The sequence below is a fragment of the Neolamprologus multifasciatus genome, chromosome 11, assembly GCF_963576455.1.
Source record: "Neolamprologus multifasciatus chromosome 11, fNeoMul1.2, whole genome shotgun sequence".
NCBI classification, from domain to species: Eukaryota; Metazoa; Chordata; class Actinopteri; order Cichliformes; family Cichlidae; genus Neolamprologus; species Neolamprologus multifasciatus.
Window position 1 is genome coordinate 20,428,742 of NC_140449.1, and position 21,616 is coordinate 20,450,357.

Sequence of the window (21,616 nt, forward strand, 5' to 3'; positions counted from 1 at the left end):
TGTGCGACTATGTGTGTGTGTGTGTCTTGGGGATGCAGGTGAGACCCTGGAGGCAAATCTCACCAAAGCTGCTTCCTGCTCAATAGCGACCATGCAGAATTGGCAATCTATCCACAGGACAGGACACCATCGATCAGGATCTCTCGCTCAGGACACACACACGCACACACACACTCTCCCCTGATCAATATCCCCTCTGTGAACGTGTGTTTGTGTGCGCAGTTATGTGTGATAGCTCTATTACCTGTGCGCTCTAATTACAGCCATAAAAAAGCACTTGAATTTCTAGTTAAGAGAACACTAACGCAAAAAAAGCACATACACACAAGCACAACACTACATTTACTCTTCATACTACCCGTGGTGATTTTTAAAGCCCCTCTGGGGCAGAGAAATGTTTGCTTAGGTGCGCCAGCTGTGGAAGTGTGTGTGCAGGTGTGTGCGTGTATGTGCATGTAATAATAGACGTGTGCTGTGTCAACATGCTGCACCCCCTGCTATACATGTCATTCAGCTCCAGCTTCTTCTGCATTCCTTAGGTCCTGTTTTCCCCACCCAAAAGCCCACTACGCATTTTTCCTTACTCCCTGCTTCTACTCCATCTCCTCCCTTGTTGTTCTCCGCTCTGGATGACGTGAACCCATCCTCCATCTATTTCTTCAGCCTGCATTCTCCCTCCTATTTTTGACTTCTCTCTATCCCACATTACCCCGCTCGCTACCCCACACAACCTTCCAACCTTGGGTTGCACCATATGTATGCCAGCAATTACAGAGTTGGTGTGCTGTGCTGATGTCAAACTGTCAGCCCTCTTTCTTGCCTCTTCCACCCGCCCCCCCTCTCTGGTCCTAGTAGGCTTGGGTACGCCCTAATTACACTCAGCATCCTCCCCTCCTGCCAGCCGCCATGCAGCAGAGTGGTGACAGCACAGGGGCATCATGGGAGCACTGTGGAGCTGTGGGTGTCATAGAACAGAACGCTGAAGCAGCCTATTGGTGGGAGAAACCTATGGAAGCAACAAAGAGGATTGGCTGGGTCCAGAGTGAGAGGGAAAAGGCACAGAACACACACTCACTGCATTTTGGCACACGTTGGCGGAAATACACACAAACACATGTTCACAAGGACCAGGACATGAAAGTACTTCCGGAGAATAAAACATGCTCTGTCCCTCATGCCACAGGGCGATCAATGACACCCTTCTCAGGATTGGTGCAAGCTTGTGGTTGATAAAGAAAAATCTCACAGAGGAGCAGAATCAAAAATAACATGCTGGGTTCTTCAGTGAAGAACTTGAAAAGACCAACATTTATCCCTTTATAATCACAGGAAATCAAATGCGGAATTGAAAGACTGAACATAGCTGACATGCTGCGGATGTGTCCATGTAAATGTGTGCAGACAAAGGCAAAAGTGTGCGTGTGCGATAATAATGAAATGCAGGGAGTTCACTGTGGCAGAGACCTTTGATCCTTTAATATGAGAGAATAATTAAAGGAGCAACAATCTTGCAACACAGCTTCAGGAATACAGAAAGGATACTTGATCACGCACAGCAGCTGCATGCTATGCATCTTGAATATACTAGAGCACTTAATGAAAGTACTTCACATAAACACCGGGGATACAAATATTCTGCTACAATGAAAATGCTAATAACATACTTACACTGTACTGTGCATGCCGAATGAATGAAGGAAATGTATGTATACAGTCAGAGTACAGTAAGTTAAATAAACAAAGCCCTTAGTAAAAGCCTATTGGTTCATTCAGGTGACAATAGGAGGTCAGAAGGCTTGGTCTAGATTCACTCCGTCTTTGGTCAATCACAGCAGGATGACTGTTAACTCTGGGCACTACGCTGACTAGGCACAGCACGCCATGGTCACCCTACCTTGGCTAGGCATAGCGTGACACGGTTTCAGTCTTCATGTTGGATACTGTAGTAACACAGATCTTTGGTGCTTTCAAGAAAGATACGCTTGTAAGGTGTTGTTCATTTTTCTTTTCTTTGTGCATTGCACAATGGGTGGGAAATCACCTTGATGATGAAAGATGAGTGGATGCAAGGTTAGTCATTACTCAAAATGAATAACGCAACTTCAATATTCACATACAACCATAATGACTGTCATAGTTTTTAATTATTGTTACTGTTAATGAACATTAACACAAACACTGTACTCTTGACCAGCTACAAACTGTCTTGCAACTCATAACCTTGAAGGAAATGGAAACCCATGGAGTCATATTGGCTTTATTGCACCATAAAATTTAATGCAACAGTACTCTGCTGTAGCATAAACTGTTCCATTAAGTACAGAATTTGCAGTCAGTTTTGACACTGGAGTCGATGATACAAAGTTTCTCAGGCAAACTTACTCATTAGCGAATCAGTTATCTGACAAGCTTGCTTAGCAGGATGCAGAGGCTGAAATATACTGAAATTTGTTTGGGCTTTTGCCTTAATTGGATAGTGACAGTGGAGGTGGACTGGAAAGCGGGGAAAGAGAGAGGGGAAGACACGCAGCAATGGACTGGTCGGACTCAAACCCGAGCCGCTGCTTTATGGCCATGCCATACAGCATGTGGTCACCTGCTCACCCACTGAGCTAAACCGGTGTCACTGAAATACGGAAAAATATTACCAATGCCCCACCAGCCACAGCAGCTCTGCAATTAGCTCTACCCAATATGTAATCAACCCACAGACTGTATGTAAAAGATGGACTGAGCCTCTGAATCTGAAAAATAATTCCAGTGTTTCTTAAACCACCAAAGTCACCAAAAACAGTCAAAACCAAAACCAAACAACAAAATAACAAACAAAAACAATGAATTGAGCTAATATTTAGGGTGTGGCTACTTTTGGATTTTTTTTTAATTTATGTAGATTTTTATTTTGCAAAAAAATAAAAAATAAAAATTTTTGATGCATGATATTTTTAGTTTTTTTTTTTTTCCCATCAACACATTCACTAAGCACTCCATTTTGAAAAACATACATTTCCCGGCAATTGTTTTAGACTTTAAAGGGTTAAAACAGGAATTTGAAAATGCATCTTTTACATACAGTCTACTTCTAATTTCTATCGGCTTCACAAAGACATACAGTCATGTAAAAATTATTTTTATTATTTTGCATTGCTGCATGTAGTCCTGTATTTTGCCCCCACCGGAATTAAAGTAAGTAGTAGCTGCTAATCCTGATTTACTGAGCATTAGTCAGGAGTGGTCGTCCCATCAGCCCAAGGTCGGACCATGCAATGCCCACAGAAACTGTAGGAAAAACCCAAAAAGCAAAGAGCTACATGTCACATGGCAACACAGCTTAGGTCTTTATGTGAAGGCTTTGGAGAGACAACACCAAAGCAGAGATGTTCAGCCAAAACTCTCAGAAACCCAAACACATCATACCATTAACCTCATACCCACTATGAAGCATGGTGGTGGAGGGGTGATTTCGACTTGTTTTGAGGCACAGGGCCAGGGCACTTCGCTGTTCTTGAGTCGATCATGAACTCGATCATGTATACCGAAGTGTTCCAGAGTCAAATGTGAGCACATCTGTCTGACAGCCAAATCTTGGCTGAAATTGGGTCATGTAACGGGATGATAATCCCAAGCACAGCAACAAATCTACGATAAAATGACTTAAGAAGAAAAGAAAAGTACTGCAACGGCCCAATTAAAGCCAGTTAAAGACTTCAACCTGACTGAAATGCTTTGATGGGACATTAACAAATGCCCACAAACCTCAAAGAACTGAACACCAAAATTCCTTCACAATGATGTGAGAGACTGATAAAGTCATGCCCAAAATTATTGCTTCAATTTATTGCTGCTAAATATCGTTCTACAAACTTATTTTTTTCAATATGTTTCAGTTCCAAATGATAACAACCAGGCACTGAATCACAATTAACTGCTACTAGAGACAGATTTGATTACATGAAAGAGGACTAAAAGTGAGCACACCTAATACCAATACATTTTTCAGGATTGGGGGGAGTGACACTGAACAAGTTAATATGTCTGTTTTGGGAAGACTTTTATAGGACGAGTTGCAATGCAGCTCAACTGATGGAAAGTATGGGAGATTTCATGACAAAGAGAGCCCAAAGAAAGTACAGTAGAGAAAAGGGAATGAGCCAGATAACTGAAGAGTCTTTCCTTGAGGTCTGCAAAGCTTCAGTTAACTGCTACTCTACGGGCTATCCTATTTTCAAAAGGAAATTGTGGAGATTCTCAGTCAGCTGTAGGGTTGCCAACTCCCTGAGAAATAAATAAGGGACACCTGGTGGCCAGGGCCGGGCGACCCAGTTGTCTTCACCCTTCCCAGTGTGGTGAATTTTTTAGCTCTTTTTTTGTGTGTGAAATTATTTTTTTAACCATTTGACTTGAATTTGATTTAAGTAGATGCATATTCTTTGTGATATCAACACATGGGAAACTAAAATCATTTAGCCATTTATTTTTTAGCTCAAAATGACAACATTAACACAATAAAACAGGTCTCTTTCTTAAACAGAAGCCTGTCATACTTAACTTTTGAGAATAAAAGTAAATCTTTCTTTAAAAGAACTCTGTCCTGCTTAACCTAAAATTATATAAATTAATAGAAAACAATAGAAAGAAAAATATTCTTGTAACAGTGCACATTTAGTGCATTTAGTGCAATTGGCTTCAGTAGAGGCATTTTTTCAGCTTTTGCTCCCGTTTGTAAACCCACTTGTTCCCATGATTACGCATCATAACTCATCATCATTATTCATCTATGTATGAATAATGATCTATTATTACTTTTATACTTTTATTACTTCTAACCCTAACCCTAACCCCTAACCCCTAACCCTAACCCTAATCATTGTTGGATAGATGATTACAACAAATAGATTACATCTATTTGTTGTAATCATCTATCCTTGCAGTTGTTTATTACACAAAATAAATTATATTATCACACTTCTGGCCACATAGCGCTGATATTCACTGCACATGCCCATTTTAACCTTAACCAGAGGGTTTAAAAACAAACAAACCAGTGTTTACATACCATATCTGCTTCTGCCGTGGCCTGGTGGACAAAAATTGGTTAAGGGTTCCCCGAGCTTTCACGCCCCTCATGTTCTTCATGTGCCCACCATTAGAAGCATGCCTATGGAAAAAGTGCGCCGGCACACAGTGCAGTGCGCTATATTGGTGTTATCTTGCACTTTTCCAGCCAGGTGTTTTCCTTTTCCCATTCTTTCCTGTACTTTTGTAGCCTTTTTTTCTTTCTCTGAGAGGAACAAACATTGCTGGTCTAATGCTGGGCTTACACTGTGCGATTTTTGGCCCATTTTGAGCCGATTTTTGAGTCGTGCGACCAATTTGGTGATCGGCCCGATTTTGGCCTTCATCGTGCATCGTGTAGTATACGTGGGGTAACGAGAAGCGATTAACACCTCACGACCAGCTCCCGATCATCAATAGCTCGTGAGGGTGTCACCGCAGCCGCTCACACTGCTCACACGCAAACACGTAAACGTCGGTGAAAAAGACGGAGCAGCACGGCTGTGCGGCGTGTGATCTGGACACAAGCGATGGAGGCACAACTTGTAGAACTTTGGAAAGCTCATCCGAGCCTTTTCGAAGTGGCATCACCAAATTATCACGACCACAACAACCGTGAAAATAGTCGGATTTACATTGCTGCTCAATCACAGCTGCCTGATCAGTGTTTTTCATTAGCAATTTAGCAAAGTTGATGGTGGTGTGTGTCTGTGTGACAGATTTTCTGTTATAACCTTCATTTTATGGAGGCACAGTGTGAGCACTCAGGTCGCATCAGAGCATCGGGCGGTATAGTGTGAGACCCTGCATCGTGACCTACGAACTTATAACCCATGCGAGCCAATCGTGCAGTTTGAAAATCGCACAGTGTTTGCCCAGCTTCAGGTGTACTGTCGTCTGAGACCGCAGTGTCGGCGTTTGTTTCCCTGTTGGCCATGCTTTTTGTTGTGGTCATCTGTTGTCTTCCGGTATTTTCTCTGCAAGCGACCTTTCCTCAACCAATGAGATGAGCGGTAATCTGAATTGTCATACTCGAATTGTCATAAGTGTGCTGTCAGCTCATTGGTCACAAAGCAGGAGCGGGGCTGGGAATTATGTTTTCAAACAAAGTGTTAATTACATTAAAACTTATAGACTACTTTTGATTCTCACTGTATTACGGGACAAAGTGCGTCCCTTTTCAGCTCAATACGGGACGTGTACTTTTGTTTCTAAATACGGGACGATTCCGTTTTTTAAGGGACGGTTGGCAACCCTAGTCAGCTGGGTCATGGTAGGTTATATCTAAAATGAACTTCTTCAGTTCTATCTAACTGGTTTGGAGGATGCCTGGGAGCCCTTCCCAGTCAGTAACAACTGAAGAAGCCTGAGAGGTGAAACTTCTTGAAGAAACTCAAGCAGATTGAGCAGTACTTTGATACTCGATACTTTTTGTAAGAATTTGCATGGTTCTAACCTTGCTGTTCACCATGTCCCTTTCTCCCAGTCGATTACTCTTTACATAAACGTAAAAGAAAACAGAGGGCCCCTCCATCCCCCGTTCCCAAAGCCGTGCCCCCCTCCATGCTCACACAAAGCCTTACTGTGTCCAGAGCCCAAACACCAATGTTGTGTCTAACCTGGTGCTTACTCCCCTCAACGCTCACAAACAAGGATGTCACCCCCCACCTCTGACCATCTGGGCCCCCCCACGACCCCGCCTGCCCAGCTGGCTCAGAAATCCTTAAACAACCCTCCTACCACCCCACATCCTCAACACTCTGCAAACCCCACCTCTTTAGATTCTCAGTGTCATCAAACTGTGGCCAAACACTGATCAACCACTCCTCACAGAGAGGAAAGAGAGACTTAAGGGAAATAAGCTGCCGTGCTTATCTACCCTTTCCTGTCTGGTATGCCTCTACACAAGTGTGTATGCATTTGTGTGTCTCGGCTTTGTTCAAGGTCAGCAGGAAGTGTTGCTCTCCTCTCCACCAGACCTTTTGCTTTTCTAAAAACTCCCAATCTCCAAATGTGAGTGCTGTGTGAACTTTCCTGCTACATTTTCCCCTCTCCTGTCTCTGTCTGTTTTATCTTCACATGCAAGTTCTGAGCACTTTTGCATTAATATGCATTAGGATCTAGGTGGCTTTCCACCACTGCTCAACATTTCCCAGGAAACTCCTGTGTCATCACCCAGGCAAAAAACCTCCGTCCTCAAAAGGATATATGTGTCCACATGTTCAAATACACTGCATTGTGCTTTAATATGAGTATGTAAGCGCTTACTATGACGGCTGTGGGTGTGCATATGTGAGTAAACTAGATGAAGTGATTGGTTGCACCTTTCCTGCCCTCCAGGCTCTATTAAATGACCAGAAGGCACAGGGTATTCATACCTCTTCACTTCTCATTCAAACTGTGTGAATCAGCAGGTTGCCTCATGGAACCACATTCACTATCAATTCCCAGACACTGATAAAATACACAGATACACAAACACACAGCCTTGCTGCTTCAGGCCTAAAGGACTCTCAGCCTCAGGTAAAGACAGAGTCTATTTTCTGCCTGTTACGGTAAAGGTTCTCTTCAGTTTGTGTATATGTGTCTGTTCTATGAGACTCAGCAGCACAACAGGATGCATAGCTATGGCCAGCAGAGCTGAAGAAAATTGCCCAATTCCGGCCCAGAGGACCCATCAGTATGGAAACCAATTCATCGGAGCCATTTTGATATGGCAGGATGTCTGCAGAAACCATCATCCCCTTCTGTGACAGACCTCTCTCATACACGGGCACAACTCGCCATGTGTGGTCCAGTCTGATCCTAAAATAAGCTTTCCAGTGATTTTTTTCCTTTGAGGTATGAAATTACGGTCTACAGCATAAATGGCCAAGAGCGCAGTCTGGCAGTCTATGGGTCTTTTTTTTTTTTTAAATTTTCACCATTTGGCCAGAAACAATGTATGGTGAAATGTTGCCTCACTGTACCCACCAGCGCTGCAGCAGCTAAAAGTCTGGCTCCACTCTCTCACCTTCCCTGAGCGGCAGCGGCCACACTTTTAAGATTAGTGTAAGGGAGAAAAGAGGCAGAAGGCGAAGAGTTTGAGCTCTCGTGAAGAGAAGAGTGATGGTGAAAGTGTGCGCGCGCACGGCTAAAAAAAAAAAAAACGTGCACGGGACGAGAGCAGAGTGCATGGACAAAAAGGGGGTGTACAAAGGGGGGTAAATAAGGTCAGTCGTGCCGTTGCTAGGACAACCACCAATCCGGAGCTGGGACTGGTTCCAAGCCAACGCCCCACCCATCCATCCGTCGTTCTAGCCGTCCTTTTCCTGCATCTCTCGGTCGGACAGCCTAAACCTCAGAGTAATGAGTGCTCTCCATGTTTCTGCAGTCTAAATGGAGCTGCAGAATAAATACAGGGCTGATTTGTACAGGTGCCAGGCTCAGACACATAAACTAGCTACAGTACCTCACCGCCAAGACGCTGACAGGAATGACATATGACGAGAGGTGGGGAACAATGACAACTATGATGGGTGGACACCAAGACCAATGATTCAAACTATTTATAATATCTATCAAAGTGTATTGCTACAAAGTGGCAGCTGGGCTCATCTGCTGTGTCAACATCATGTGTCTAATATTTATGTATTGCTGGCTGGGCCCTTCGGATTTGCACAGTTCCAGAGCAGACAGATCCATCTATATTCAGAAACCGTCATGCTAAAGTTGAGTAAATGGACTATAAAAAGGTTTGTTATACAGAGTCGCCAGTGTTGCCATGCCAATAGACTGTACGGTGCATTGTAAAAGGGCACATTGGCAAGCTTCTTAACAGATTAAAAAAAACAAGAAAAGGAAGAAAAAGTATCTGTTAGTCTGCTTTATACACATGTGTTTAAAATGGAAACAATAGTCAGAATGACTCCCTTAGTTGGATCGTCACTGTCCGCATCCATAGGCTGTCATACATTCTGAGTTTCTGTCTGTCCTTTGAATGATAAAACGAGCATCTGACAACTCTGAAGGTGAAGGCTGCTTTGAAATTTTATAGAAAGATTCTGTTTCTGTGCCACTTTTATGAAACCCAAATGCTCTAAATTGGCATTCAATCAAATGTGACCCATTTTTGTAGCAGTATTTGGAGTGAATGTGGTTTTTTTTGGTGATGATGTCTTCTGTTGGTGTCATTTCTCATGTTGCATAAACAAACATTGTTAAACCAATATTTTGTAATTTTTTCTTACTGACTTCTTCTCTTCCATTCAGTCTTTGTAGCATATGCTCTACACTCTCATCTATTATTTAACTATACTTAACTACACTTACATGAGCCCCGGGTCTTTCAGCCCACCTGTGTAAGTGGGTTAAGGAGGACATGCAAGCGACACCCCATAGACACACATTTGCTCAGATGCACTCAATATAGTGAAAAGGGCGCTCATAAAGCACATACACTCAGCCAATAAATCAGACTTGGCTTTAAGAATCCATCATTTATTAAGTAGGTCACAGTTCTGATGCTGTAGACACTCTTTCCCATTTGTGTACTCTGTTTTTTTCCCCTCCCTCGCCATGATGAGAAGGTCAATGCTGGATAGGCAGCCTAGACCATTTATCCCAGGTGTGCATTCCTTCTCACTTTCCCAGTGTCTGATTATTTGGTGGTTGTTACCTTAGGAATGGCCAGTTGGAGGCCTAGAGCTGTCTTTCTGTCTGTCACTCACACCGAGCACACACACACACATACATACACAGTTAAGACATGTCAAGGAAACCTGCTCTAATACAACCAACAGGCTTGAATAATTTAAACAGAGGGAAGGAGAGGAAGGGAGACGATGGAGAGAGAAGGGTTGGAGAGGCATACGAGTTAAGGAGTAAATAGAGTGAGCTGGTCCCTTTCAGTCTCTCTGTCTCCCGGTGAACTTATTTAGAAACTTCTATTCTTGGTTTCACTCTCATCTTCTGTCTTTCACCCCATCTTCAGCAGGTCTCATTTCCTTCACCAGTCAGTGTGTCTACACCTTCTTCACCATTCCTCTTCCTCCGAATGCTTCTTCCATCATCGTTTTACCCACTTTGCCCTCCCTCCCTCTCTGTTTATCTAAGCACTTTCACGGTCACTGCTTTGGAATCCCAGGAGTCTAAACTGCCCCCTTCCCTCTCCCTTCCCACCATCACAGCCGATCCACGCTTCTCTCTCCCTCTCCATCTTTTTCCGTCACAACGGTTAAGATTCATATCGCTCTGTGTGTCAGGGGTATGGAGGGTCCCCTTTATTTCCCCTCAAGGCAGCCAGCTTTGTCCTGTTCTAGTCACGCACAGCCACCCACCCTGCCCCACCCTGCCCCTCACACTCATGAACACATATTCACACCAGGGGTAAGACACTTACAGAGCCCGATACAATCAAAAGAGCCGAGAACAAAAATACTACATTATTGCCAAGTCTGCACGGGGTTTCGGCTAGGGTTTGGATAAGACTGTTGAATATGTTTTATTAAACTGAGCATATACAGCATTTTTAGCTCAAGTACATGAGCTCGAGAGTGTGAAATAAAAATTTATACTCTTGACACTTAGCTTGATTTAAAAGTCTGCCTTGAAGCCGGATGCCTCTGAATTTCTTAGAGGGGCCAGTTGTGTTCCACAACACTGATGAAAGGTTCAGACACAATAAGAGGAGGGGTGGTGGTGAGGATTTAGGAGCAGAAAGGAAGGAAATGGTGAGGGTCAAGAGAAGCGGTGCAGACGCCAGGCTAACGTGGTGCCAATAACAGCCTGGCATTGGACTGGGATTAACTGATTAATTTGGGATTAAAGATGACTGGTCGCTACTTTAAGTAATGAACCAGAATGACCCAAAATTACAAGATTAACACACAGGAGGCATGGTATGTGTGACTGTGGGTGAGTGCTCTTTGTTTCCTAATAGCAAAGCGACACACGCTGCGACAAATACTACAAAAACTGACTTGTTTAGGTGTTAATTATGAACCTTTGATGAAGAACAACAAGGCCCTCACCAAATTTCCATTCTGCAGGCAAATCCATCACATCGATAAATGCAATAAACAAACGCAGCGAGTGAGTGATTTTGCAGCTTTTATGACTAGGCATTTGTCACCGGGTGTATTTTAGGGGAACGCACAGATTAATTCTGCGATCATAAACGCACAGCATCTGCTACAGTGTTTTGAGAAGCGCACCGTGTACAAGAACTCCATTTCCAGCTGAATAGAGGAGCAATGAGATTCATGAGTTCTACTGCTACAAGGCCACAACTATGGAGATTTGGGACAAAGCTATTTCCATCCATTCAGCACAAAACGCAACCACCATTCCCGATACTCCTAGACTATCAACGATTCCAAAAAATAAAAGTTTACTTAAAGGATTAAAGAAAACACAAGTTAAGCCTTTAAAAAACGAAGTGGCAGATAAAGCATAACTAAAATTGAGCTCCAAGTTGGTTTTCGCAGTATTCCCCCCCCCCCCCCCCCCCCCCCCCCCACGCTATGCACAGTAACATAACATGGCGAGATACCAAACTAATAACACGCAGATTATCAAGAGATACATATGTGTTTGTGCACATTTAAAAAGTGAACACAGTAGGGGGTTAACCGGTGGCAATTATATAGCTACAATTACATAGCAGAGTTGATCAAATAAAGAATTCTGAAAAATAAAGCCCACATTTCCTTGAACTCATAAATAAAAGATCTCATCGGAACAAAATGTTGAGGAAAGAGGTGGAAAAAAGGAACAAGGATGCAAGCGAGAAAAATAGCAGTCAGAGTACCAGGAGACAAGCATCAAGCTGTGCATCACCGCACCCCCCCCCCCCCCCCCAAAAAAAAAAAAATCATGTGGTACGGGTTATTGCAACAACAAAAGCAAATCTTGTCTGCGTGCACGCATATCGCCCCCCCCCCCCCCCCAAAAAAAAAAAACAAAACACCAACAAAACAAAACAAAACAAAAACCGTATCTTCATCTTAGTGAAGTCCTCAAAGAATTGCTGGTATTTATTTCTTTAATAAGTATGTGTTATTATATTATGTCTCGGTGGCAATCAGGTAAAGACTGTAGCGCAAACTGAAAGCAGCGTCAGGTCTAAACGCAGCGTGATCCCTACGTGGCTTCTCCCCAGAGTCCGAGCATCCATGAGCGAGCGTATATGCAGGCAGGATGATGGTAGCGTGTGTGAGCCTCTCTACGACACCTGTATACATGGCTGCGTCACGGTGAGTGTGTGAGTAAGCCCCTGTGTGTGTGTGTGTGGAGGGAGGGGTGGAGAGAGGGTTTGCTCCTCACGCCTTCTTGTGACAGTGATAGTAATACCTGCTGACATCCTTTCTTCCCTCTCTCCCTCTCTCCTCATCCCTCCATCCCTGGGGGCCTCCCTGAGCTGTTTTGGGAGTTGAAATCTGTTGACTCTTTCACTACCATCGTCTCCTTAACGCACTCTCCATCCCTCACTTTTCTCCACTGCAGGTCTAATGTTTTTACCATCTCTGGGGGCTGACGAAAAAAAATAAAATGAAGCAGGCAAGGCAGCGTGTATATTCATTTGTGGTGTGTGTGGCAGCGCAAAGAGAAACAGAAGCGAAGTGTGTGTGTGCACGCGTTTTACATCACTGGGGGGTAGGCTGTGCTACCACACTTCTGGGAGGCAATACCAAAATAATATTAGTTTTTGTTCCACCATGGAAAAGTCTCCTAAAAATAAATAAATTAATAATACAGAAGAGTCATAATATCAACACAGCACAACATTTGTCATGTGATCTATCTGGAAATCTCAAAGGACGGGATAAAAAGCAGCTTTAGGAAATAGAAATACTTGTATATGTGTAGCTGAAAGTGTTACTCGAAACTTTTCTGTAACAACTATAAAAAGAGCAAAAATGAAACATACACCCCATAAGTACACACGCATGTTCACACCCCTTTACATATCTTTTTAAATCTAAGGATTTCTTTGTTATGTGTAGATAAAGTGTACACAGCCACACCTATAGCTTTAAAAAAAAATCCTTTATACATACCACCAGAATACATAATTACTAATACTTATCAAAAAGCTGCGAGTTAGCAGCTTGCACAAAACATTCTCCGTAATCAGAATATGGGAATTTATGCTATTCTGTGCTTTTAAGCATTTTCCTCACACATTCTGTAACAGAATTCATTTTTATATAAAAGAAAATTATTTTAAATCCTCCATTATACACCCCCCACTACAGAACGCCAGAGTGCCTTATTATTATTACATCAAGCACATTTATGATATTTCCCCAAATCGTAATAAATGTAGCTTAAAAGCACCACTTCGCAGACACTTTGTGACACGTGAAAGAGAGAATTTAAACCTAAGACAGATTTGTGGGGCTCTTTACTTTAATCCAGTGACACACTGCAGCATTAAAATCAAACACATGAATATTAAGACTTTTAAAAACACATCAAGCCCACAGACCTCTACTCCTCTACTGTCGCTTTTCAGCCATCTACTGGTTACGTGACACATGAGAGAAGCACTCCTGAAGTCGCAGATTTATGATGAAAACACAAAAGTTGTCCGCTAACAAGGCAAAAAGTTTTGCAAGAAAAATGGCTGTCCTGTCTGCACCTGATGACTGTGACTCTCAGTTAGTGACCAAAACAAGTGAGTCATTACACGGAAATACGCACAAAAGCAGGAGCAATTTCTAGGAAACAGGCTTGGAGATTCTGTGTGAACATATAAGCAATTATCAAGAAACACTTCTGGAGTGAATGTCCTTAAGCATCTTTAAAGAATATAGAGATATGATGGCAAACATGTCTCAGTGCCCTCCTGGTAGTGAGGACCTTGTCTTGTACAATAATCCTGATTCCAGCTACAGCCTTTTGCTTTGCCTCGGTCAATACTAATTCAATTTCTGTCAGCGGGAATTCCCAAGTTGCCTCTTGGCAGGATCTCTGAGCCGAGTGAAAGAGTACAGCGAGAGGTTATAGGTACATGCGGACGTGTTTCTGCCTGCACGCGTAATAAAATGAGAATGAAATATTCAAAAATGCACATATGGGCCAAACAGCGAGCAGATTGCTTTGTTTTGGTCAAGCTCAGAGTGACGGTGTTTCCCACAGTTTACAAATTCTTGCGTGCCAATTTAATTGGCGTTTTGTACGTCAAAGGAATACACAGCTCGCCTGACACTTACAACAATGACATCTCATTGTGTGTCGTGAATGAATGAATGAATGCGCTCCTGCTCACCAACGGCCCTTAACCACCATAACCACCCTCTTCACACACATGCGCCACAGCAGCCATTTTGTGCCAAAGCTGGGCTGCACCGTGCCAACTGAGCTGCAGACATCACTGAACCTCATTTCATTCCACAGCTGTTCCACCCCACTTGGAGACATTCATACAATGCAACTTATTACAGCTTAATGCAACCTAATATTGATGTATGTGTGTACACAGAGAAACAGGGCAGCGTGGGGAGAGAAATTGGGAAAGAGATGGGTCCATATGCAGTCTAGCGATAATGCAAGAAGCCGGCGATAATATCTGGGTGTTAAATTGGTATCGATTGACTAAATATCCTGACCAGGAGGAGAGAGCGGCCGTCCTTTCATGCTTGTACACCATGTCTGCTCCGACTGCTCCAAGCTGCACTGTGACTATCTGATCCATTTTAATACAGACATCCTCACTGCTAGGCCCCAAACCTCATTTTCAGCACAGTGTGCTCGAGTCTTCCTATGCATGTGTATCTCAGCGTTCACTTCAAATGCAAAGATTAGTTTTGTCGTGCAACGATTATGCTGGTTTCATTCTAAGGTATATCACTAAACAGTGAAATAGAGGATTACTGATTTCACACAGATGTACACATGAAAGGTGAGGGAAGCAGTGTCGCATGGTAGATACCTCTAAATATTTCTGGAAAGACTTGCTGGAGATAGTTAGGCCATGTGGCATTTTAAAGTTGCACAATACTCTTATATGCAAGCCCCACCTTAAAAAAAAAGCCAAGCGTCCACAGACAATATTATGCCTTTTTCCTCGAACACTTTAGTCACACCTAAAATCAACTAACAAGTGGAAACAAAACAATGACCTATTTAGATGCGAGGCTGGCAGGCACAGTGGTTGGTAAATGTTCCCACAGCTACATACTGCTGACCGGAACAGACGATTTTTCCTGTTAAACCATTTTCACTACTTGCTGTGAGATGAAGGGAAGTTTGGAGAAAAGAAAAGAAAAAGATAGACAAAAGCACCTCCAACCCCCCCAAAAAAGAAAAACAACCCAGATGAATTATGCGCAAGATCAGAAATGAATCAAAGCCTTGAGTGGTTTAATGGGGCTGGGTATCCTCGTGCATTTCTGGGTTTTGTTTTTCCAGAACTTACACTTATCACACTGCATCTCTTCAAGGAAACAAAGACTTCCCTTTTACGCTAACCAGCCAGTAAGAGCCACAAGCTTGCACGCACAGACACACACACAGGCACGCACACACCTCTGACAGAGCTATTGTTCCAGTGAAATGAACTTCAACCAACAACGACGACGACACCCAACGTCAATTCTCAGGCATTCAAATCACTAAAAATCACTGCCTTGCATTGTTTTCTGACAGAGATGAAGAAGCTCGCGTGTACACAGAAGTTAACTCAACCACAGTTTACCTCCAGATAATAGACTCGATACTGCAAACAAACAGACAAAGCGCATTTACAAAGACAGATAACGCACACAATTGCACTCGCAAAGGCGTTTCTATATCTGCACAGACCACAGCGCAGCGGCGAAGTCAGACAATAGGCACTGACACGGAGAAGGGAGAGACACACTGATGCAGCTATGACAGATGAGAAAGAGAGAGAGACATGAAGTGATATTCAGAGAACGAGGAAGAGTGTGTGTGTGTGTGTGAGAGAGTGAGTGAGAGAGAGCGAGAGAGAGGGGGACTGCTTTGTTAGCAGGACCGGGAATAAAGTGGTAATTACCTCACTGTGGGTTTGTTGATTATAGTTCAGCCAGGTTCTCCATGTTAATCATTTACCAGGGGAAGATAGAGATTAGTACATAGACAGACACAGAGAGAAGAGAAAGCAATCCGAGGAACGTATTCATTTGCATGTCCAATCTACAGAGGGGTAATAGATGCAGACAGATCGCTGGATGAAGGAATAAAATAAGGAGAAGAAAGAAATCAGTCTAAAAGTGCAATCATCATCCTTGACAAGACACAATTACAACTTATCTGCTTTTATTTTACTGTATATTGCATGTGTCTGTTTGTGCAATCCCACAGATCAGTTACGTGTGTGTGTGTACGTGAGTGCAGCTATGGTATGCAGAATGTGATTTACTTTGGTATTTAAACTGGATCATTCACGAGTGCACACAGACGGAAATGATGCATAAACAGAGCAGAGATTACACGGAGGACTTATGAGGGCAGCTTTCAATAAAGATACAGAAAACCAATACAAATATTCATCACCTCATGCCCCGTTTAAACATGCTTCACTGGCTTAGAGCTCACCCTAGGTCTTTGTGCGAGCGGGTGAGAGACGGGGGGAGAAAGAAAGAAAGAAAGAGAGAGGGAGCGCGAGAGCTCAGAGGGGTCTGGTCTGATGTTTTATAATGATTAAGTTTGTGTCCAAACTTTCAGAGTGAGTTCAAGTCTGAGCAAGTGAGGATGCAGGTAAGGAAAACTGGTTACGATGTTTCTGTCGCGGGTTTTAAATGTTAATGTCATTTACAATTAAAACTACGCTTGTCTGCCTCGACGCAAATTCAGACACAAAAAAATTGGGGTGCGGAGAAAGCAAAGGAGCTGGCAAGCAGAGACTGAAGCTTGAGCTGTGATCCAGGGGAACTGTTGCAACAAGTTTTCATCCTCTCCGGGCAGATAGGAGGGAAAGCAATAGTACAAGTGAGTGCCAAGAACCAGAAAATGGAGTAGGTGATTAAAGCTCCAGGTATGGGTGACATTTATTCTCGTTACAGATGTATGAGCAGCCCAATCTTTCAAGCCATTTCTTGTCGCCCAAGAAGTGTAATTCAATCCCTAAAGTTTTGATGCTTTGAGTAAACTTCCCGACGGCTCCTGAGCGAATTTATGAGGATGCATGCAGCGCAGAAAGCAGACACAGCTGTATCTGCAAATAGGCTGGTCAACGTGTTTGGCCCAACAGGTTTAAAAGCTCTCCGTGGAACACAAGAAGAAGCTGAATACACCAATAAACCAGTCTGAGCTTGTGGCTCAGGGGAGAGCTAAGGTAAACTGTCAGCACTCACAAACACACACACACTCAAGCTTTGAGCACTGGGGTTATATTATTATACTAACCTTTAACTGCTCCAGGAAGTAAAAAATAATTTCTCTTCTAATAAGGAACTATTGCTCTGAGAGAGACACGGTTATAAAATGGAGAGCGATCGTAAACCGTGTTCATAAAAAATCATAAAAGAGGGCGATCGAACCACTGGAGCCCCACAAAAGAAAGAGGCAGGGGTATCCGATTCTGCAATGTTCAACGCCGACCCCGCAGTCAGTCTATCACTTTCATTTCAGAGCTTCATTTTTCAATATAGGGGGTGCTAAATGTGTGCCAGTTAAAGTGTTTCATTGAGCCTTTGTTACAAGCATATTAGCCAGCAAAGAACAGAGCAGTGAAGCCCTACAGTCTCCACTTCACTGCCCTTGCTTCATTAAAACTATAAATCTAGATGTTGTAGGGAAAGGTGAAGGCCAGAGATCGGCTCCTGTCGTTCATATTAAAAAGAGTCCGTTTTCCCACCAGCTATGGTTGTTATAAGCAGCTTAAGCATTTGTTTTAAGCTGGTCTTTAGATGCTTTCCCAGATTCACATGTGACAGGAATAATGTTGCCATGAATACACTCAATCACTCATTGTTAGTTCATGAATGTGCAAAATACAATTTCTTACATTTCCAAAGAAGGTTGGTGCATGGGGTCAAATTTATTATCAATAGTTTACCAATAAATCAAGCAAAGCCAGTTCTACACAAAGCTATAAACTGTTTTTAGCTTGTAAAGCTATAGTGTTTACAACATTTGCAGTTACAGAGGAATGTTAGTGTGTATCTCAAGTCATGCGTCTGGAAACATGGAGAATGATGATCCAAGATTAACTCTCTTTAAGTCCCGTTTCATCAACTCCAAAATAAAATGAGGCTTTTCTCTTACTTAGTATACCTCTGGTCACCATCTTTGACCTGCTGCTGGTTTTGTGTCGCCCACGTAGCCCATAGATGATGGACTTACCAGAGCCATTTTAGCAAGAATCAAAGCACTGAAACTAAATCTCAGCCACAACAGTGAGCTGAAAGATGTTAAACAAGGCAATGTAGAATGGGAATGGATGAAATAACACAAAGTTATGCTGAAAATGTAAAAAAAAAAAGGTTTTACACGGTTATTAATAACAGTTACACTGTAATCTGTTGCAGCACTGTGGACGAAGAAAAGCAGGAAGCCAATCGTGGTTATTTTCTGACTGTCTGTACTCAGAATGTCAGACGCAGTCTTTGGCTCTCTTATTGCTACGTTGATCCAACAAAATCACGGCTCTCGTGTCCCTGTGCTCCTCTTCCCCTCACCTGGCTGCATTTACAGGCCTCAGGACAACTTGGCTGGCTCGCTGGCTGGCAGCTAATAGAAAATATGGTATGGGAAAATGACTGAAGCTCAACTAATCACACAGCCAATATCCATCACTGGACTGGAGGGAGTTGTGAGACATAAAGAGGAGAAGGAGGAGTGAGGGAGTGCAGACAAAAGATGAAAGGAGAAGGATGTAACAAGAGAGGTAATGAAGAGAGAGGAGAGAAGAGGAGAGAGGAGAGGAGAGGAGAGGAGAGGAGAGGAGAGGAGAGGAGAGGAGAGGAGAGGAGAGGAGAGGAGAGGAGAGGAGAGGAAAATCCTTGTGGTAAACCCAGGGGATTCTGGACTTGGTGCAGCATCACGGCACCACTGATAGCTTTGTGATTGGGTGGTGTTGCTGATGAGAGTGATTCTCTGCCACAGTGGGTTACTCTCCACCGTGATGCTGATGGCATTGTGATTGCGTGGTGTTGCAGCAGACTGTGTGGCCGTGCCACAGGCTGTGACCATTCATCCCTGAATCTCTAGAGAACAAGAAGGTGCTTCCTAATCCTCACAGTGTTTCTGTCCACCACATTTCTGTCAGATCCCAATTACATGACTGAGTTTTCCCCCACATGCACACACCGGGTATAACCTCCACTACAAGAGCCTGCCCCCTAGACAAAGGAGCTCTTGGGGAAATTAATAGTCCCAGGAGTCATATCTCTGTCAGATTTTGAGCATCTACAAATGTAAAATCATAAAGATAAAACAGTTACTGACAGAGCAGTCTCTGTGGCCAATGGCTAAGTAAAAAGGTCGTTCATCTGAAAGAGCGTTTGGGGACTCTGGCCTCTGAGAGAGCAAGAGTCTAGAAAAACGTGCAAGAGAGTCGCGAATGTGTTCTGGTGGGTAGTAGCCCGTCAGGCCCCGCAGGTCTCCCACCTCAAACCTTCAATTAGCAAGCACTGGAACACCTGGATCAGCAGGTGAGCCACACTCTGCCTGGCTAATGGCCCCAATCAACCCATTACACACACACAGCTTCCCCTTACCTGACTACATATTCGCTTATGCACAGCAGCACTTTAGACTTTAATATACACCTGTGTCCTGAGAATGCTATCTAGGGCACTATTCAGAACAAACACTTAGGAAGAAACCCTTACTTCTGCCTTTCTATAAGTAGCATAATCACTAACTCCAAGAGGCAGCAGACAGGTGAAAGCCACGGTTAGAGTGTGGTCAATATGATAAAGATAACTGGCTGCGGCAAGAAGGTGAGATCACTCAGGTCTCACTCAAGTGGACCGAGGGTTCCACTGTACTCACAGAGTTGAGACCGCTTGATTTAAAGGAAACAGCCTGATAGCTTTTGGTGCAGGTTTGACCTGCTTCCCTCCCTACTGCATTTAAGTAAACATTGACGTGAGCTGGTACATAGCTGAGATTCTTTTAAACAACTAAAGCCTAAGTCATTCACAAGGCATCATTAAAGATGTTGTGCAATGGCATGAAAGTGCAAGTTCAGACCAGCTATGTTTATTCTCACCTAAGCTGGTAGATTAAACCAAATCTGGACCCCTTAACAGTGAACATTTATTTGGTCACTAGTGATGAAAATAATACAGCCTTCTCGTTTTGTACTAAGAGAAGCGTCATTACGCGCACAGACTCCCCCTCCTCACCTTGTGTTTGTAGAGTTCCAAAACACGGTGTGTCTTTTGGCCACAACAGCTGATATTATATTGAAGAAGACAATCGTAGTTTTCCAAGCAGGCGGAGTTCCGAGTGTCCACAGCAAGGTGCCCATCCTGGCCGCTGCGGAAAGGTTCTGCACCGACTGGGAGTGGTGCGCAAAATCAGGTGACGAGACCCGACGCAAAGGAGCTCCGCGAACAACTTTCTTCAGGAGCTTCACCAACTCATGAACAAACTCACACTTTAGCGTCAACTGCTGCTGCAGCTTCCCATGATGCAACAACGTGAAGTGATGTCCCTCACAAAAAAAAGTTAACAATTACAGGCTGCAAAGAAGGTGTGCACCACCACAGAGAAACGCTGCTGAGCGCGTCTCCACACTGCGCATCGTGGTTTAAGAGTGAGCTCCAGTCACTCTAATGACTTTAAAAAAAAAGACTGACTTTAAAGCTTGGGGATTCGAGTACAGTAATAGGTCAGAATATAAATTTCAACTGTCAGATGGTTTGGCAGCAACAGGCTTCGGAGCGCTGGAAGGGCGGATGCGCTGGGCCGAGGGCGGCGCCGGGGAAACTTTAGGCCAATCACTCAACAAGGGTGTGGCCATGTTATTGTACTGCAGCGCAAAGTTAAATCCTTGGGAGGTGCGCCCACTGGTGTGGGGAGACAGATTGTCACTGTTCCAGTTTTTCAGGAAAACCTGGGTTCTTCTTAGTGGACCGAATAGTTTCACTTATTCAGTCTCATTACTCAGCAGCAAACACCGCTTTTGTTGTTGGGTGTCTGCTCTAAGGTAAGCAGCTGACTGATACAAAAAGAAAGCGTCCTTTGTCCTCTCCTGAAATTTCTTTTCAGTCCTTATTGTACAGCCCCAAGTAGGCCAACACTGTATGGTGAAGGGGTGCATTCAAGTACCCAATACATGATAACAGCAGGGAGCCACAGCATCTCCGTAACTGGTGTCTGCAAGAGCTACATTTAGTTCAACTACTCTTGGCTGGATGGTGTTTGTGTGTGTGTGTGTGTGTGTGTGTGTGTGTGTGTGTGTGTGCGTGTGTGTGTGTGTGTGTATGCTGTGATAAGTATTAATTCTCTGGTTGTTGTCAAACACCCCAGGGGAGGGTGTAGCGACAGTAATCACAACGCCTCCATGGGAGAAAGCCACTGGTGGTCCTCTCTAATTATCTGATTTTCCAAATGTGTGTGTGTGTGTGTGTGTGTGTGTGTGTGTGTGTGCAGCCTGTGT

At 43.6% G+C, this 21,616-nt stretch overlaps 1 protein-coding gene across 2 annotated transcripts in view; it reads right to left on the minus strand.

The window, feature by feature from the left end:
- efna4 (ephrin A4) overlaps nucleotides 1-20,905 on the minus strand; it is a 37,486-nt gene extending 16,581 nt beyond the window's left edge. Inside the window, exon 1 of one of the 2 annotated variants that reach the window (XM_085176115.1) lies at nucleotides 20,358-20,905. In XM_085176115.1, the coding sequence (XP_085032241.1) occupies nucleotides 20,358-20,482 (125 nt within the window). In that variant the 5' untranslated portion in view covers nucleotides 20,483-20,905. The remainder of the gene's footprint in view (nucleotides 1-20,357) is intronic. The other variant, XM_085176116.1, reaches the window with a different exon arrangement.
- Between the last annotated feature and the right edge of the window lie 711 nt (nucleotides 20,906-21,616).